Here is a 13,556-nt window from a genome sequence, read left to right as displayed (position 1 = left end):
GCAATTAATTATCTTAATATATTAGGCTCATTCGTAATGTTTGCACAATATTATTCATGCAAATATTGTGTGGGGGGGGGCAGTTGCTAATCAGGCGCTCCGTCCAGATGTGCGAGGGGTTGGGGCTCTCAGGGACACGCTCCCTTGGAGCTTCGATGAACCAATCAGGGCTCGGAAGGCGGGGCCCGGAGAGAGACAGCAGTACTGTCCAATGGGCCCTCATCGGGGGCCGGCCCTGGCCAATGGGAGCGCTCCTCCGCGACGCCCCGCCGCGCGGAGGCAGCTCCGGGGGCCGTTGTTCGGCGGCCGTAGGGATCGGCGGCGGTGGCTGGCGCGGCCGCGTTCCTGCTCTCGTCCCGGGTGAGCCTGGCGGCGACTCGCGCCCGGGGACCCCAGGAGGCCCCGGGGGCCTCCGTTTCGGAAGGCGTCTGGCCCGCAGGGGCGGGGCGCGGCCCCGGGCGGCGGCGGGGCGCGGCGGCGGGGTCTGCGCCGGGCGCTGGCGGAGCGGCGCTGCGCTCGTCGCGGCCCGGGGGAGCCGGGGAGCCGCCGCGCCCCGCCGCCCCGCAGCTCCGGCCGCCGCGCCCGGGGCGGAGCTGGGCTCGGCGCCGGCCTGGGCCGGGAGCCCGAGCCTCGCCGGCCGGCGTGGGGTGGGGGCGGCCCGCGGGGAGCCGGGCGCGGCCTCGGAGCCGCGGGGCCCGGGTTCGAGCCCCGCTGGCCGGCCGCGAGGGTCACGGCCTCTGCGCGCCGCCTCTAGCCCGGGGCCGCGGCTGTCCCTCCCCGCGGGGCGCTCGGGACCGGAGGGTGTCGGAGCCGCGTTCAGCCGCGAACGCTCGCCCGGCGACGCCAACGGCCGGGCCAACCGCCGCTCGCCCCGGGCACCCGGGCACCCGGCCCGGCGCCGCCCGGGGCCCGCGGAGGCCCGGAGCCCCTCGGCCCCCTCGTGCTCCCCGCCACCCTCGGGAGCGCGGGGCAGCGGAGCGTCCCAAGGGCCAAAGCCCACAGGTGGCAGAACTCGCACCTCGAGCCGGGCCCGCCGGGCCCCCGCGTTCCTCCCTTCCCCGGCGCGCCCCGCGGAGGGCCGCTGCACCCGATCACCCCCGGCGGCCCGCAGGTCGGAGCCCTGCCGGGAGCCCGACCCCCCCGACCGGCTCTGTGCGCTTCGCATCTTAGGTTTGGTTTCGGTTTTTGTTCTTGCCGGGCCTGGGCGCCGCCCCCGCCGCCGGCCTTTCCCGCCCGGGCTGGCTTTGAACCGCGGTCTCAGACCTCAGCCTCCTGAGTAGCGGGATGACCGGCGCCCGGTGCAGCTCCGTTCAGAAGCCCCTTCCTGGGAAGCGCCTCCCTGGCCGCCCTCCTCCGAGTTCCCGCCATCTCATCCCTAGTTGTCTCTGCTTTCTCTTTAAATAGTCTGTGCAGGCCTGTAATCCTGCTCAGGAGGCTGAGAGCTGAGGATCGCGGTTCAAAGCCAGCCCGGGCCGGAAAGGCCGCGAGACTCTTCTCCAATAAGCCACCAGAAAACCGGAAGTGGCGCTGTGGCTGGAGCGCTCTCCGGGGAAGGGACAGCGCCCAGGCCCAGGGTTCAACAACGAGAATCCGCTTCATACATCCTCTTCGTTTTTCTTGGTCACCAAGTTGTTCTTTTGCCAGAAGCGATATATTTTTACAAGTTTGTAAACATTCTCAGTGCCAGGGCAGCTGGTTTGATCGTGCCAAAACTATTACAGAGCCTTTCTTAGGGCTCAGTGTTCAGACTTCTATTTTTTCTGTGTGTGTGTCATGGAAAGGAAAAATTTGAAGTAAATATTGGTAGAGAAGGTAACAGCGCTTTGCTTTCTGCATTGCCCTTTAAAAAGAAAGAAGTTTATTTTTTTTGGTTAGTCATGGGGCTTGAACTCAGGGCCTGGGCACTATTCCTGAGCTTTTGTGCTAGTGCTTGAGCTACAGCTCCACTTCTGGCTTTGTGGTGTTTTTTTTTTTTTTTTTGTCGGTCGTGGGGCTTGAACTCTGGGCCTGGGCGCTGTCCCTCAGCTCTTCAGCTCAAGGCGAGCGCTCTACCACTTGAGCTACAGCGCCACTTCCGGCTTTCTGGTGGTTTATTGGAGATAGGAGTCTCACGGTCTCTCCTGCCCGGGCTGGCTTTGAACCGTGATCCTCAGATCTCAGCCTCCTGAGTAGCTAGGATGACAGGCGTGAGCCACCAGCGCCCGGCTTGGCTTTGTGGTGTTTAATTGGAGGTAAGAGTCTCACAGCTTTCCTTCCAGGCTGACTTTACACTGTGATCCTCAGTCTCAGCCTCTGAGCAGCCAGGATCCCAGGCGTGGGTCACTGGTGCCCAGTAGGCCGGTGTTCATGTTCACTTCACTTTCTGGCACCTGGCATTTAACCAGATGGAGCCACACTTCCAGCGTGGTATTTTTACTATTTTTTGCATGTCACCCCCAAAGCAGAAATGAAAGTTCATCTTTCTTTGCAGTTCTCAGAAGAGTAAAAGATGGCGGAATTTCCCGATGACCAGGATACTCGTCTTTGTAACAACTGGTAAGAATTGAAACCTGATGTTCAATGAGGATAAACTAACCTCTGTAACAAATTGTTATTTTTGGTAGGTCAAAATTGCAACTGTATACTGTATTGTACAAGTCAGTAGAGCTAGAGCTGCTTAACAATTTTGAAAAATTGCCTGTTTTAGTCATTTGCTAGGGCAGCTGGCTTGGGTGGAGTGAGCAGCCGTGACCGGGCTGGGAGGCGGGGCTCTGCTTCCTGCATTTAATGACTGACTCTGTTGCATGGACTGTTCTGGAGCCTCATTTGCTTTCCTTGGCTTGCTTGGGATTGAACCCAGGGCTTTGGCATGCTAGCAGGCACTGTATCACTCTATATTCCTGGGCCCTAGACTCTTTACTTTCCTGAGAGATTCCATCTTGAAAATAACCAGCCAAGAAAAGGCCTGGCTCAAATGGTAGAGCACCAGCTGTGAGCAAGCAAGCCAAGTTACGGCAAAGCCCTGAGTTTAAACATTGATACCAGCAGAAACAAACCCTAAAAAAACAAACAAAACCCAACAACAGTAATTGAACAAATTTCCATATGATAGCACTGTTCAAGGTAAGGCACAGATCGATTAGTAATGCCTGTCTGTTGTTTTGGTCTGTTTCTGTAGCTCAAAAGAAATACCCGTGTTTAACTTTACCATCCATGAAATCCACTGTCAAAGGAACATTGGTGTGTGTCCCATCTGCAAGGAACCGTTTCCCAAATCCGAAATGGAGATTCACATGGCTACAGAACACAGTCAGGTGAGAGACACCAGTTCCCCCAGGGTTGATGTGTTTTACTTGCAGTTGTTCTTAAATGTGTTATACTTGTGATTTTGCAATAAGAGAAGAGCGTACTGTCTTTTTTTTGTATTGCTTTTTTCTTTTTTTTGCTTGGTTCTGAGGCTTGAACTCAGCCTGGGCACTGTCCCTGAGCTGCTTTGTGCTCAAGGCTAGTGCTTTACCACTTGAGCCACAGCACTACTTCTGGCTTTTCTGAATAGTTTATTGGTGGTAAGAGTCCCATGGACTTTCTTGCCTGGCCTGGAACCATGATCCTCAGATCACAACCTCCTGAGTAGCTAGTGCCGGCCACATTGTCTTTTTTTTTTTTTGTCGGTTGTGGGGCTTGAACTCTGGGCCTGGACACCGTCCCTCAGCTCTTCAGCTCAAGGTGAGCACTCTACCACTTTAGCTATAGCGCCACTTCTGGTTTTCTGGTGGTTTGTTGGAGATTAGAGTTTCATGGACTTTCCTGCGGGCTGGCTTTGACCCAAGATCCTCAGATCTCAGCCTCCTGAGTAGCTAGGATGACAGGCGTGAGCCACTGGTACCGGCCCACACTGTCATTTTACAGCTAGCTTATTCTGACTTTTTACCCTAGGTGGTCTGCAAATGTAACAAGAAGCTGGAGAAGAGGCAGTTGAAGAAGCATGAGGTTTGTAGTCATGTACTATGAAGGGAGGAACTTACATGGGTTGTTCTTACTAAGATTTCAGAGCACATGGAAAAACAGTTTGATAGACTTATTATAATTTTTTTTCTTTTCTTTTCCCTCCCTCTCTCCCTCCCTCCCTCCCTCCCTCCCTCCCTCCCTCCATTCCTCCCTTCCTGTCAGTTGTGGGGATTAAACTCAGGGCCTGGGCACTGTCCTTGAGTTTTATTTATTTATTTATTTATTTTTGGGTCCGGTCGTGGGGTCTGAACTCTGGGCCTGGGCGCTGTCCCTCAGTTCTTCAGCTCAAGGCTAGCGCTCTACCACTTGAGCCACAGCTCATGGCTTTGTAACCTGAATGGTTGCAACAGAGTCCAAGTGGAGTTTGTACTAGTGTGTGGCACCAGGAACTCTACACCATGTCCTTTGGATAGATCAAACACTTACGTCGAGTTCAGACTCAATGTCAAGTTCATTTTATGTACTGTTCTCATATCTTTTAGAGAAGCCTTACCTGGGGCCCATTCACATTTTTCAGGAAAATACTTTGGGAAAGCTAACAGTCTTTTTTTTTTTTTTTTTTTTTGCTGGTCATGGAGCCTGAACTCTGGGCCTGGGTGTTGTCTCTCAGTTCTTCAGCTCAAGGCTAGCACTCTACCACTGGAACCACAGCACCCCTTCCAGCTTTTTCTGCTTATGTGGTGCTGAGGAATCGAACCCAGGGCCTCAGGCATGCGAGGCAAGCGCTCTACCACTGAGCTACCTTCCCAGCCCCTGTTCTTGAGTTTTTTTGCTTAACGCCATCACTCATCACTTTGAGCCACAGCATTTCCCCTTTTCTGGTGGTTCATTGAAAATCAGAGTCTCACAGACTTTGCTGCTGTTGCTGGCTTTGAACTGTGATCCTCAGATCTCAGCCTCCTGAGTAGCTAGGATTGATTACAGGCGTGAGCACCAGCACCTTGCCTTGGCTGATTTTTAGTTATCGATGAACAAAACTACATGATGGCAGGGCAGCTTCGAAGATTCCTTCTAAGAGTTTCTTGAAGAACTCTGGAGACACACAGAGGAAACTGTAGTTTTCAAACCCTTAGAAAACTAGATGACCAAGAAAGCTAGGGATTGAAAGAGAAGATGGGAGTTTTCTTTTCTGTCCTAAAGGCACAGCCTCTTAAGAGTGTGTGTTAACTGCTCATTGCCGTGTGTTGCAGGAGACCGACTGCCCTCTGCGGCTTGCTCTCTGCCAGCACTGCGATTTGGAACTTGCTGTTCTCAAACTGAAGGAGCATGAAGAGTACTGTGGGGCCCGGACGGAGCCGTGCGGCAGCTGTGGACGCAATGTCCTCGTGAAAGACCTGAAGACTCACCCTGTCGTTTGTGGCAGAGAGGAAGTGGAAAAGAGGAACACCACTGCTATGTCTCCTAATGCGTATGATGAGGCGTGGGGTCAAGACAGAATCTGGATTGCTTCCCAGCTCCTCAGACAGATCGAGTCTCTGGACCCACCTGTGCGGCTGTCCTCGAGGCCCCTGAGAAGCCTTGAGTCAGACTCTGTGCACAGCAGGACTTCAAGCCAAAGGAATGTGCCAGCCCATTTTCCAATTCAGAATAATCTGTGTGAGTTACATTTGGGGTTAGGGTACCCCGGGAATGGCAGCACCATCCCTGGGGCAAATGAGGCCATGTAGATTATGATAGTAGAAGTCTGCCAGGCTAAGGAGAGTAGAGTTCCTACTTTTCCTGTGGAATAGCAATGTCAGAACCTTGGTAGATTTCTGTAGGGTTGATGCTGCTGTTGCTGCAAGTAGCTGATACTCCTTATATTTGTTTCTGCAGAGTGCTTTCCATGTATGAGCTCAGTTCTCAACAGGAAGAACATGCAAAATGTTTAGGCCAGTGCCTGGCCAGTAGTGGTGCTTAGTAACGGAGTGACTTTTCTTGTGCTGGGGAGGGAACCCACGTCCTTGGAGTTAGGCAAGCATGCCACCCGAGTTCCACCCCTCGCAATTGCTCGGTAACAGTACCATTTCTGTAGTACTGGAGAGTGAACTCAGGTCTCAACCTTGTCCATCCCCAAGCTATGCCCCCATTCCAGCGTTGCAGATCAGTAAAATACTGTAATAATAGTGCATCTTAATCTGATGGCACACGTAGGGTTCAGAGGATGCTGATGGACTCGTGTAGATTTGGAAACTTGAGGTCTGGCTATATCTCCAACGTATCTTGAGTGCTGATTGTTTTTGTTCAGTTGAAGAACAAGAAAGACAGGAAAGGAACAGAAGCCAGCAGCCCCCCACAAAGAGTGGTGAAGATAGCGCAAATCTGGACTTCATGCTGGCCCTCAGTCTGCAGAGTGAAGGCCAGGCCTCCAGCATGGCGGAGCAGGACTTCTGGCAGGCTGTGTGCGAGGCGGAGCAGCTGCACAGTGGTCCCGGTTCTTTGATTGATAGGAAAGGTAGGTGTGAACATTCTGCGTTAGACTAATTTTTGTTACATTATACAACGTGTAACATTGTCACACATTTTTGTAGGTGCTGGGATTTAATTCAAGGCTTCCTGGCTAGGCGGGCACTCTCCCTCTTGGGCCTTGTGTTTAGCCCTTTTTGTTTTTTGCTTGGGTTTTGCTGTTTTGCGTAGGCTAGCCTGGACTGCAATCTTGTGGATCTCGGCCAGGATCGGGCTTTAGCTACTGTACCAACCTGAAATATGTATATGTGTGTGTATATGCGTGTGTCACGGGGGATGGCAGGCATGCACCACTGGGCCTGTGCCACCGCACTCGGCCATTGGTTGAGTTTGAGTCTCCAATTTTCATCCCCCAATCTCTGACTGCCAAGTAGCTAGGATTGAGACACTTTGCCTGGCTAGGTTCTCACTTTTGTTGCTTTTTAATCAATTCCGTTTTTGTTGTTGTTGCATCTAACTGTGAGCTTACCTAGGTGCAGCAGATGAGACCATGCTGCCTTGTGAATTTTGTGAAGAGCTCTACCCAGAAGACCTGCTGATTGACCACCAGGTGTGTTGAGAACCGAACTGTGCAGTTGGTGAAGTCATACGCACACTCAGTGCCCAGCTGATGTGTGGCTGTGGAAGTCGGCCTTTTTTCCTCCTAGAAACACCATGCTCATTCTGGCTGTTGCCCTGTGAGATCACTTCTGGGTGATTTGGAGGTTTGCACCTCTGAACCAAGTTCCTCCATGGTAGCTTCTGAGTTTTCCTGATTCTTTCCTTTTTTCTTTTATTCTTTCCATTTTTATTTATTTTTTTTGCTAGTACTGAGGCTAGAACTCAAGGCCTGGGCACTGGGTCTTAGCTTTTTTTTTTTTTGGCTCAAGTCTGGCATCCTGCCACTTGAATTACACCTTCACTTCCAACTTTTTGGTGTTTTTTTTTGTTTGTTTGTTTTTGGTTGGTCATCATGGGGCTTGAACTCTTGGCCTGAGCACTGTCCCTGTGCTCTTCAGCTCAAGGCAAGTGCTCTACCACTTGAGCTACAGTGCCACTTCCAGTTTTCTGGTGGTTTATTGGAGATAGGAGTCTCACAGTCTTTCCTGACCTGGCTGGCTTTGAACTGTGATCCTCAGATCTCAGCCTCCTGAGTAGCTAGAGTTATAGGTGTGAACCACCAGCGCCCGGCTTTTTGGTGTTTTGTTTTGGTGTTTTGTTTTGGGTGTTTTTTTTCGGTCGGTCGTGGGGCTTGAACTCTGGGTTTGGGCGCTGCCCTTGTGCTCTTCAGCTCAAGGCAAATGCTCTACCACTTGAGCCACAGCACCACTTCTGGTTTTCTAGCAGTTTATTGGAGATAAGAGTTTCAAAACTTTCCTGCCCGGGGTTGGCTTTGAACCGCGACCCTCAGATCTCAGCCTCCCGAGTAGCTAGGATTACAGGTGTGAGCCACCGGTGCCTGGCTTTTGGTGTTTTGTTTTTTTTTTTTTTTTAAAAGATAAGAGTCGGGCTGGGAAGTTGGCTCAGTGGTAGAGCGCTTGCCTTGCATACCTGAGGCCCTGGGTTCGATTCCTCAGCACCACATAAGCAAAAAGAAAAAAGCCGGAGGTGGCGCTGTGGCTCAAGTGGTGGGGCACTAGCCTTGAGCTGAAGAGCTGAGGGACAGTGCCCAGGCCCAGAGTTCATGCCCCACAACTGGACCAAAAAAAAAAAAAAAAAAAAAAAATCTGTTAAAAAGAAGATAAGAGTCTTCGTGGACTTTCTTGCTCAGGCTGGTTTTGAACTTCGATTCTCAGATAGCAGTCTTCTGAGTACCTAGGAAACAGTCTTGCTGGGTGGCTGAGGCTGCTCTTAACTCTTTCCTCAGCCTTCCGAGTGGGACTGGGACTACAGACTTGCACCATCCTGCTAGTTTTACAAGGGAGTCCACTCGACTCTGACTGTTTGGCCTAATGCAGCATTTCCAAAATTGCTCAATGCTGTGGTATTTAGCTCTAGGTAATGGAGCAGACTTTCCTTCATGAATGGGATAATACAACTTAATACATGTACTTACTGATTTAGAAGCAGCAAAAGAAAACTTACTAATAGGAATAATAACCAGGTTGGGTGCCAGTGGCTCACGCCTGCAATCCTAACTACTCAGGAGGTGAGATTTGAGGGCTAAGGTTTGAAACTAGCCCAAGGCCAAAAAAAAAAAAAAAGCTTGAGACTCTTTTTGTCCAATTAAGCATAAAAACCTGGAAGTAGAGGTGTGGCTCAAGTGGTAGAGTTCAAGCCTTGATCAAATAAGCCAAGCAAGAGTGCAAGGCTAGGCTGGGAAGGTGGCTCAGTGGTAGAGCGCTTGCCTTGCATGCTCAAGGCCCTGGGTTCAATTCCTCAGCACCACATAAGTAGGAAAAAAAAGCCGGAAGTAGCGCTGTGGCTCAAGTGGTAGAGTGCTAGCCTTGTGCTGAAGAGCTGAGGGACAGCGCCCAGGCCCAGAGCTCAGGCCCACGACCGATGGAAAAAAAAATATAATATTTGCATCTTTCTCTTAGTTTGGTAGTATCTTGGATCTTTGTAAATTTAGAAAGAACAATCACATGAACAAAATAGGAAAACAGTCTAGGAGATGAGGGATGTGCTTTGGGTTCTAGTCCTAGTGCCATCCACACATACAAGATCATCCGGCTAGGTATGGTGCTCAGGAGATGAATGCAGGTGGGTACAGAGTTCAAGGTTGGCCGGAGTCGAAGTGAGATCCTACCTATTTCAAAATAAAGTTCCAAAGACAAGGCTAGAGGCATGGTTCAAGTGATAGAGTGGACTTACTGTGTATACAGCAATAGGTTCAATAACCAGAACCACCCAACACCATAAAGTAAACCAATAAAGATTCTAGTTATGTTCTCCTCACCCTTTTTTAGCCCTCCTCAATATTAAGTAGTAGTAAAATGCTTTGATTTTAACCTCTGATTTTTAAAATCTGGTGTTTGTTTTTTAATGACAGACAAGCTGTAATCCATCACGTGCCTTACCTTCACTTGGTCCTGACAGCTCTTCTTCCAGCCGGGTGGAGGATCCTGGCGATCTTTTCCAGAACATTCTGCAGCAGGCGACATATGACCAGTTAGGCTTTGTGACAGGCCTAAGCACTCTGTCTCCCGTGGAAGGCGGCGTCGTTATCCCATGTGAATTCTGTGGGGTGCAGCTAGAGGAAGAGGTGCTGTTCCATCACCAGGTACAAGCTCCTGGAGTGTCTGTCTGTCTGTCTGTTGAACCTCTGTGAGTGAATTTGAGCTTTCCGCACTTTAGCATTTCCACCTGTTCAGAAATTCATGCCCTGTTTTGGGACCTATCTGAGGGCCTGCCTTCTGGCCACGGACCTCAAACCAGGACTGCATTTATGTGGGCACAGAGCCTTTCGGGTTTCCTGCCTGAGCCACAGGTGCCAGCTTTACTTCACTTTTGTAAGAAATCTAAGCATTGGGCTGGGAAGGTGGCTCAGTGGTAGAGTGCTTGCCTAGCATGCAGGAAGCATGGAGCCTTAGGTTCGATTCCTCAGCACCACCTACACAGAAAAAGCCGGAAGTGGTGCTGTGGCTCAAGGGGCAGAGTGCTAGCCTTGAGCAGTCTCCAGGCTCTGAGTTCAAGCCCCCAGGAATGGCCAAAAAAAAAAAAAAAAAAAAAAAAAAATCTAGGTATTGGATGCACCACTGGAGACAATCAAGCGAGCTGCACTTGTCGGCACGCACGGCATGCTTCTCTGGGCCCCCGAGGCCAGCCCTTCCTCGGTGCCCTCAGTGCCTTTGATGCTGTGGGATGGCTGCTTGTCCCCACCGTGGGCTTCTTCCTTCCAGGACCTGCTTAGTGCCTGTCAGCCTCCCTCCACAGTGCATGATCACCCTACCTGCTGTGCCCCCTTTGCTCCCAGCCCTCTCAATTCGGATGACTAGTTTTGGTTTTGCTTGTTTAGGACCAGTGTGACCAGCGCCCAGCCACGGCACACAGCCACGGGACGGAGGGCTTCCGGAGACAGGATCCTCAGCGGCAGGAGGCCTCACCAGAGCAGCTCCGGAGGCGCAGCAGGCACCAGGGTACCCGCCCGGCTGCACTCAGCCGTGGCCTGGCCCGCCGCTGGCTCTGTACCCTCCGCCCCTCCTCTGTTGCCTTCTGGGGGCTGTGGGGATCTTGGGTTACCTGGCACCAAGGGTCTCCCGGGAAGCTCCACTGGGGCCAGTTGAGTGCCCCTGTTCTCCTGAGCTGTCGCCCTGAGGCTGCATTGCTGGGATAAAGGCTCTGGGTAGCCTTGAGTCCCATTAGAATTAGCTGTGCATCTCCTGTGCATGCACTGTTAGTACTGCTGTTAGTCACAAGACTCATGGCTAGAAAAGTGGACTATTTTCAAACTTACCACTGTAGAACCAATTAGAAATGAGGCTCGCACACACACTTTGTGAACCATTAGGAGACTCACTAGTGTGTGGAGTAGATCGTCCTGATTTTCTCCTGGAGTTCGGAGTTCAGGTATCCTTTAGGGGCCCCGTTGTTTTCTATTCAGAATAGTTCAGTTCCTGCCCGGAATCCAGCATTAATAGCAAGAGTAGACTTTGCTCTCAGGCTGTGACTCTTGTCTCTTCCCAGGAGACCTGTCTTCTGGTTACATGGAGGACACCAAGCAGGGGCCTGCGAAAGGCTCCGCCTATCCTCTGCCTCCCAGCAGACCCATGAATAATATGACCGCGACCTGCAACCGACTGTTAAAATCAACGCCAGGCCCCAGGTCTGGGTACCAGCCCAGCCCTCCACGAGTGCTGAAGCTCAACAACGCAGACGGCCAGGAGCTCCGGGGGCGGAGCTGGGGAGGACAGAATAGCTCAATGGCCACGGACCACCCCTCAGTGATTCACTCTATCCGAAATCTCTACCCCGAAAACCTGGTGCCCTCCCTCCCCCGTGGGCCTGCGGGGGGCTATGGAGCCAGGTAAGCACGGGTAGCTAGGGGTGGTACTTGGAGCTGGCACTTGAGCACAGCGCAGGGGAGCGTGGTCGGGTCTGGTCACTGCCTTGGCGTGCTGAGCACACGCTGCCTCCGCTGTCCGCCAGCTTTCCTGTTGATTTGCTGCGAAGGGCCGCTCTGGGCACCGCTGGGTTCTCGGTGTCCCTTCACCGTTGGACTCTGCTCAGGGGCATCTCGGGAGCTGGTGTTTCTCCCTTTTCTTCCAGCAGCAGGAGTGAAGGCAGCAGGAGCTCCCGGGCCGCCCCTGCCGCTGCCAACTACCGCAGCCGAGGCGCCAAGGTAGCGGGGTGGCAGGCGAGGTGGGGCTGGTTGTGGGAAGGACTTCCTTTGGCCTTTGGAGAGGGGGCTTCAGCCCCATTCCCCCCGCCGCTCAGCCTGCCTTCGTGTTGCTCTGGTGCAGGCGAAGCCAAAGCCACAGGGGGCTGGCGATGCTGAGGAGGAAGAGGAGGAGTGATGACATCCAGAGGCTTGAGCCCCGCGCCCCGCGCCCACCTTCTATGCACACAGCACTTGCCACCGCAGGCCTTTCTCTCAGGCTCTTCAGGCAGGAGAGGCTTCGTGGATTTTTTACTTTTTCTAGGTTCTGGCCATTTTGTGTCTTTGGGCTTGTGCTGCAGGACTCTGGGTGTGAGGGAGGGAGGGAGGCCGCGGAGGGAGGCCGGGAGGCACGTCCGGCCTCCACTGCCTCTCATGGCTCTGCCCACCAGGCTCTTGTGTTTTGACACTGCCGCCGCCGCTCCTTGGTGCTTTGCAGTCCTGGTGGAGGGAAGGGGGAGGGGAGGGTTTTAGGAAACTGGCAGCCACCAGTGATTTTTTTTTCCTGTGGGCTCTTAAGCTTGGGACTTTTGGGACCTTCCCTGTGTGCTTCCTGACCAGCTCCAGCCTCTGGCCTCTGATGCTCGCTCGTAGGCCAGTCATGGTGTCAGGAAGGAGGCCCGAGGGGAGTCGAGCGTAGGTGCGTGCGCGGGGGGCTGTGTGTTAAGCTGCTTCTGTGGCACTTGGCATCGCTGCCTCCTGTTCGGGTGGCTGCTGTGGCTTCCGGTCCTCACTGCCCTCTCCTCGGGCAGCTGGTGGCTGCCTGTCCTGGCTGGGCCCTGCTGTGGTCAGGACGGAGGCCCCAGGCCTAGGCTTGGAAAGCGCTGCTAGAGCCCCTTTCCCTTCTTTTTATTTTACTATTATAATTATTATCTGTTCCTTGTAATAGAAATAAAGTTTGTACTTGGAGTTCAGCCAGGCTGTCGGCTCCGTGGAGACTCGGGGAGCTGGTGGCGGGCAGTTTCTTCAGTACCCCGTCACCTGGCAGCCCTGCCGTGGGCATCCGGGGCTTGCAGGTGATCTGCCCCCTGAGCTGTGCCTGTACCCTGCGGCTCAACAGTTTTGACCTGGGCAGGCTTTGTGCCTGCCATGATCCTGCCTCTCCGCCTCCCGTGGGGAGATGGGTGTGAGCTACAGCGCCTGGTGTGGCAGCTTTTCAAGGAGAGGCTTGCTGAAGCTCCAGTGATAGCTCAGGGGGCCGGGGAGGGGGCTCTGACTGAACAGAGAAGGGCAGATTGTTCGCAAGCCTCAATTTGGAGCCAGGCACAGAAATACACCTCTGTAGTCGCAGCCCTTGGAAGGCCAAGGACAGCCAGGACTTCAGCTCCAAACAAAACCCAAGCAGCCTGCACGTGCTCTCATAGTGGCTCCTTGCTGGGACTTTCTCTGCCCACTCTGCCCATTGCAGTTTGTGCAGAGCCTTTCAGCCCCCTAGCTCATTTGAAGCTCATTTGTTCTTCCAACAAGCTAGTGTGTGTGTGTGTGGGGGGGGGGGGGGGAGGGGCGAGAGGAGAGGGAGGGCCAGTGCGGTGGTGGCAAGTAAGGCACATGGAAACAGTAGCAATTTACAGAAGGCTGTGCCACTTGCTTTTGACACATGGAGGACTCTGAACAAAGACTCATCTTGAGAAGAAAGAGCACTGTGCTGGGGTGAGATGTTACCCTGCTCGAGCTCAGGAAGAAGGAAAACCGTCCCGAGAGGCGCCAGGGTGGCCCAAGAGTGGCCACTGGCTTGGAGGTCCCTGGTAGCTGAAGTACAGCTCTTCCCGCCCTCAGCTGCGGGCGGGGGGAGGGGCAGGGGTGTCCCCCCAGGGGTGGGGCTTGGCTG

At 53.3% G+C, this 13,556-nt stretch overlaps 1 protein-coding gene across 4 annotated transcripts; it reads left to right on the top strand.

Annotated features, from left to right (window-relative positions):
- Positions 1-289: 289 nt before the first annotated feature.
- On the top strand, positions 290-12,642 carry LOC138826370 (TRAF-type zinc finger domain-containing protein 1-like). Of its 4 annotated transcripts, none has more exons than XM_070021464.1 (12): positions 290-360; positions 2,471-2,535; positions 3,158-3,293; positions 3,916-3,969; positions 5,178-5,583; positions 6,215-6,421; positions 6,906-6,982; positions 9,404-9,634; positions 10,370-10,490; positions 11,038-11,377; positions 11,623-11,692; positions 11,814-12,642. In XM_070021464.1, exons 2-12 carry the CDS (start codon positions 2,489-2,491, stop codon positions 11,865-11,867), a joined length of 1,743 nt encoding a protein of 580 aa, XP_069877565.1. In that variant the 5' UTR covers positions 290-360; positions 2,471-2,488; the 3' UTR covers positions 11,868-12,642. The 4 variants fall into 4 exon arrangements, with proteins under 4 accessions (XP_069877565.1, XP_069877561.1, XP_069877562.1 ...); XM_070021460.1 differs by having other exon boundaries at positions 11,620-11,692; XM_070021461.1 differs by lacking the exon at positions 290-360 and adding an exon at positions 980-1,111 and having other exon boundaries at positions 11,620-11,692.
- The last annotated feature ends 914 nt before the right edge of the window (positions 12,643-13,556 follow it).

Source organism: Dipodomys merriami, unplaced genomic scaffold, assembly GCF_024711535.1.
Source record: "Dipodomys merriami isolate MVZ:Mamm:240054 unplaced genomic scaffold, mDipMer1.0.p SCAF_142, whole genome shotgun sequence".
NCBI lineage: Eukaryota > Metazoa > Chordata > Mammalia > Rodentia > Heteromyidae > Dipodomys > Dipodomys merriami.
The sequence above is the reverse complement of the archived record's forward strand: the minus strand, read 5'-3'. Positions and strand labels throughout refer to the sequence as shown.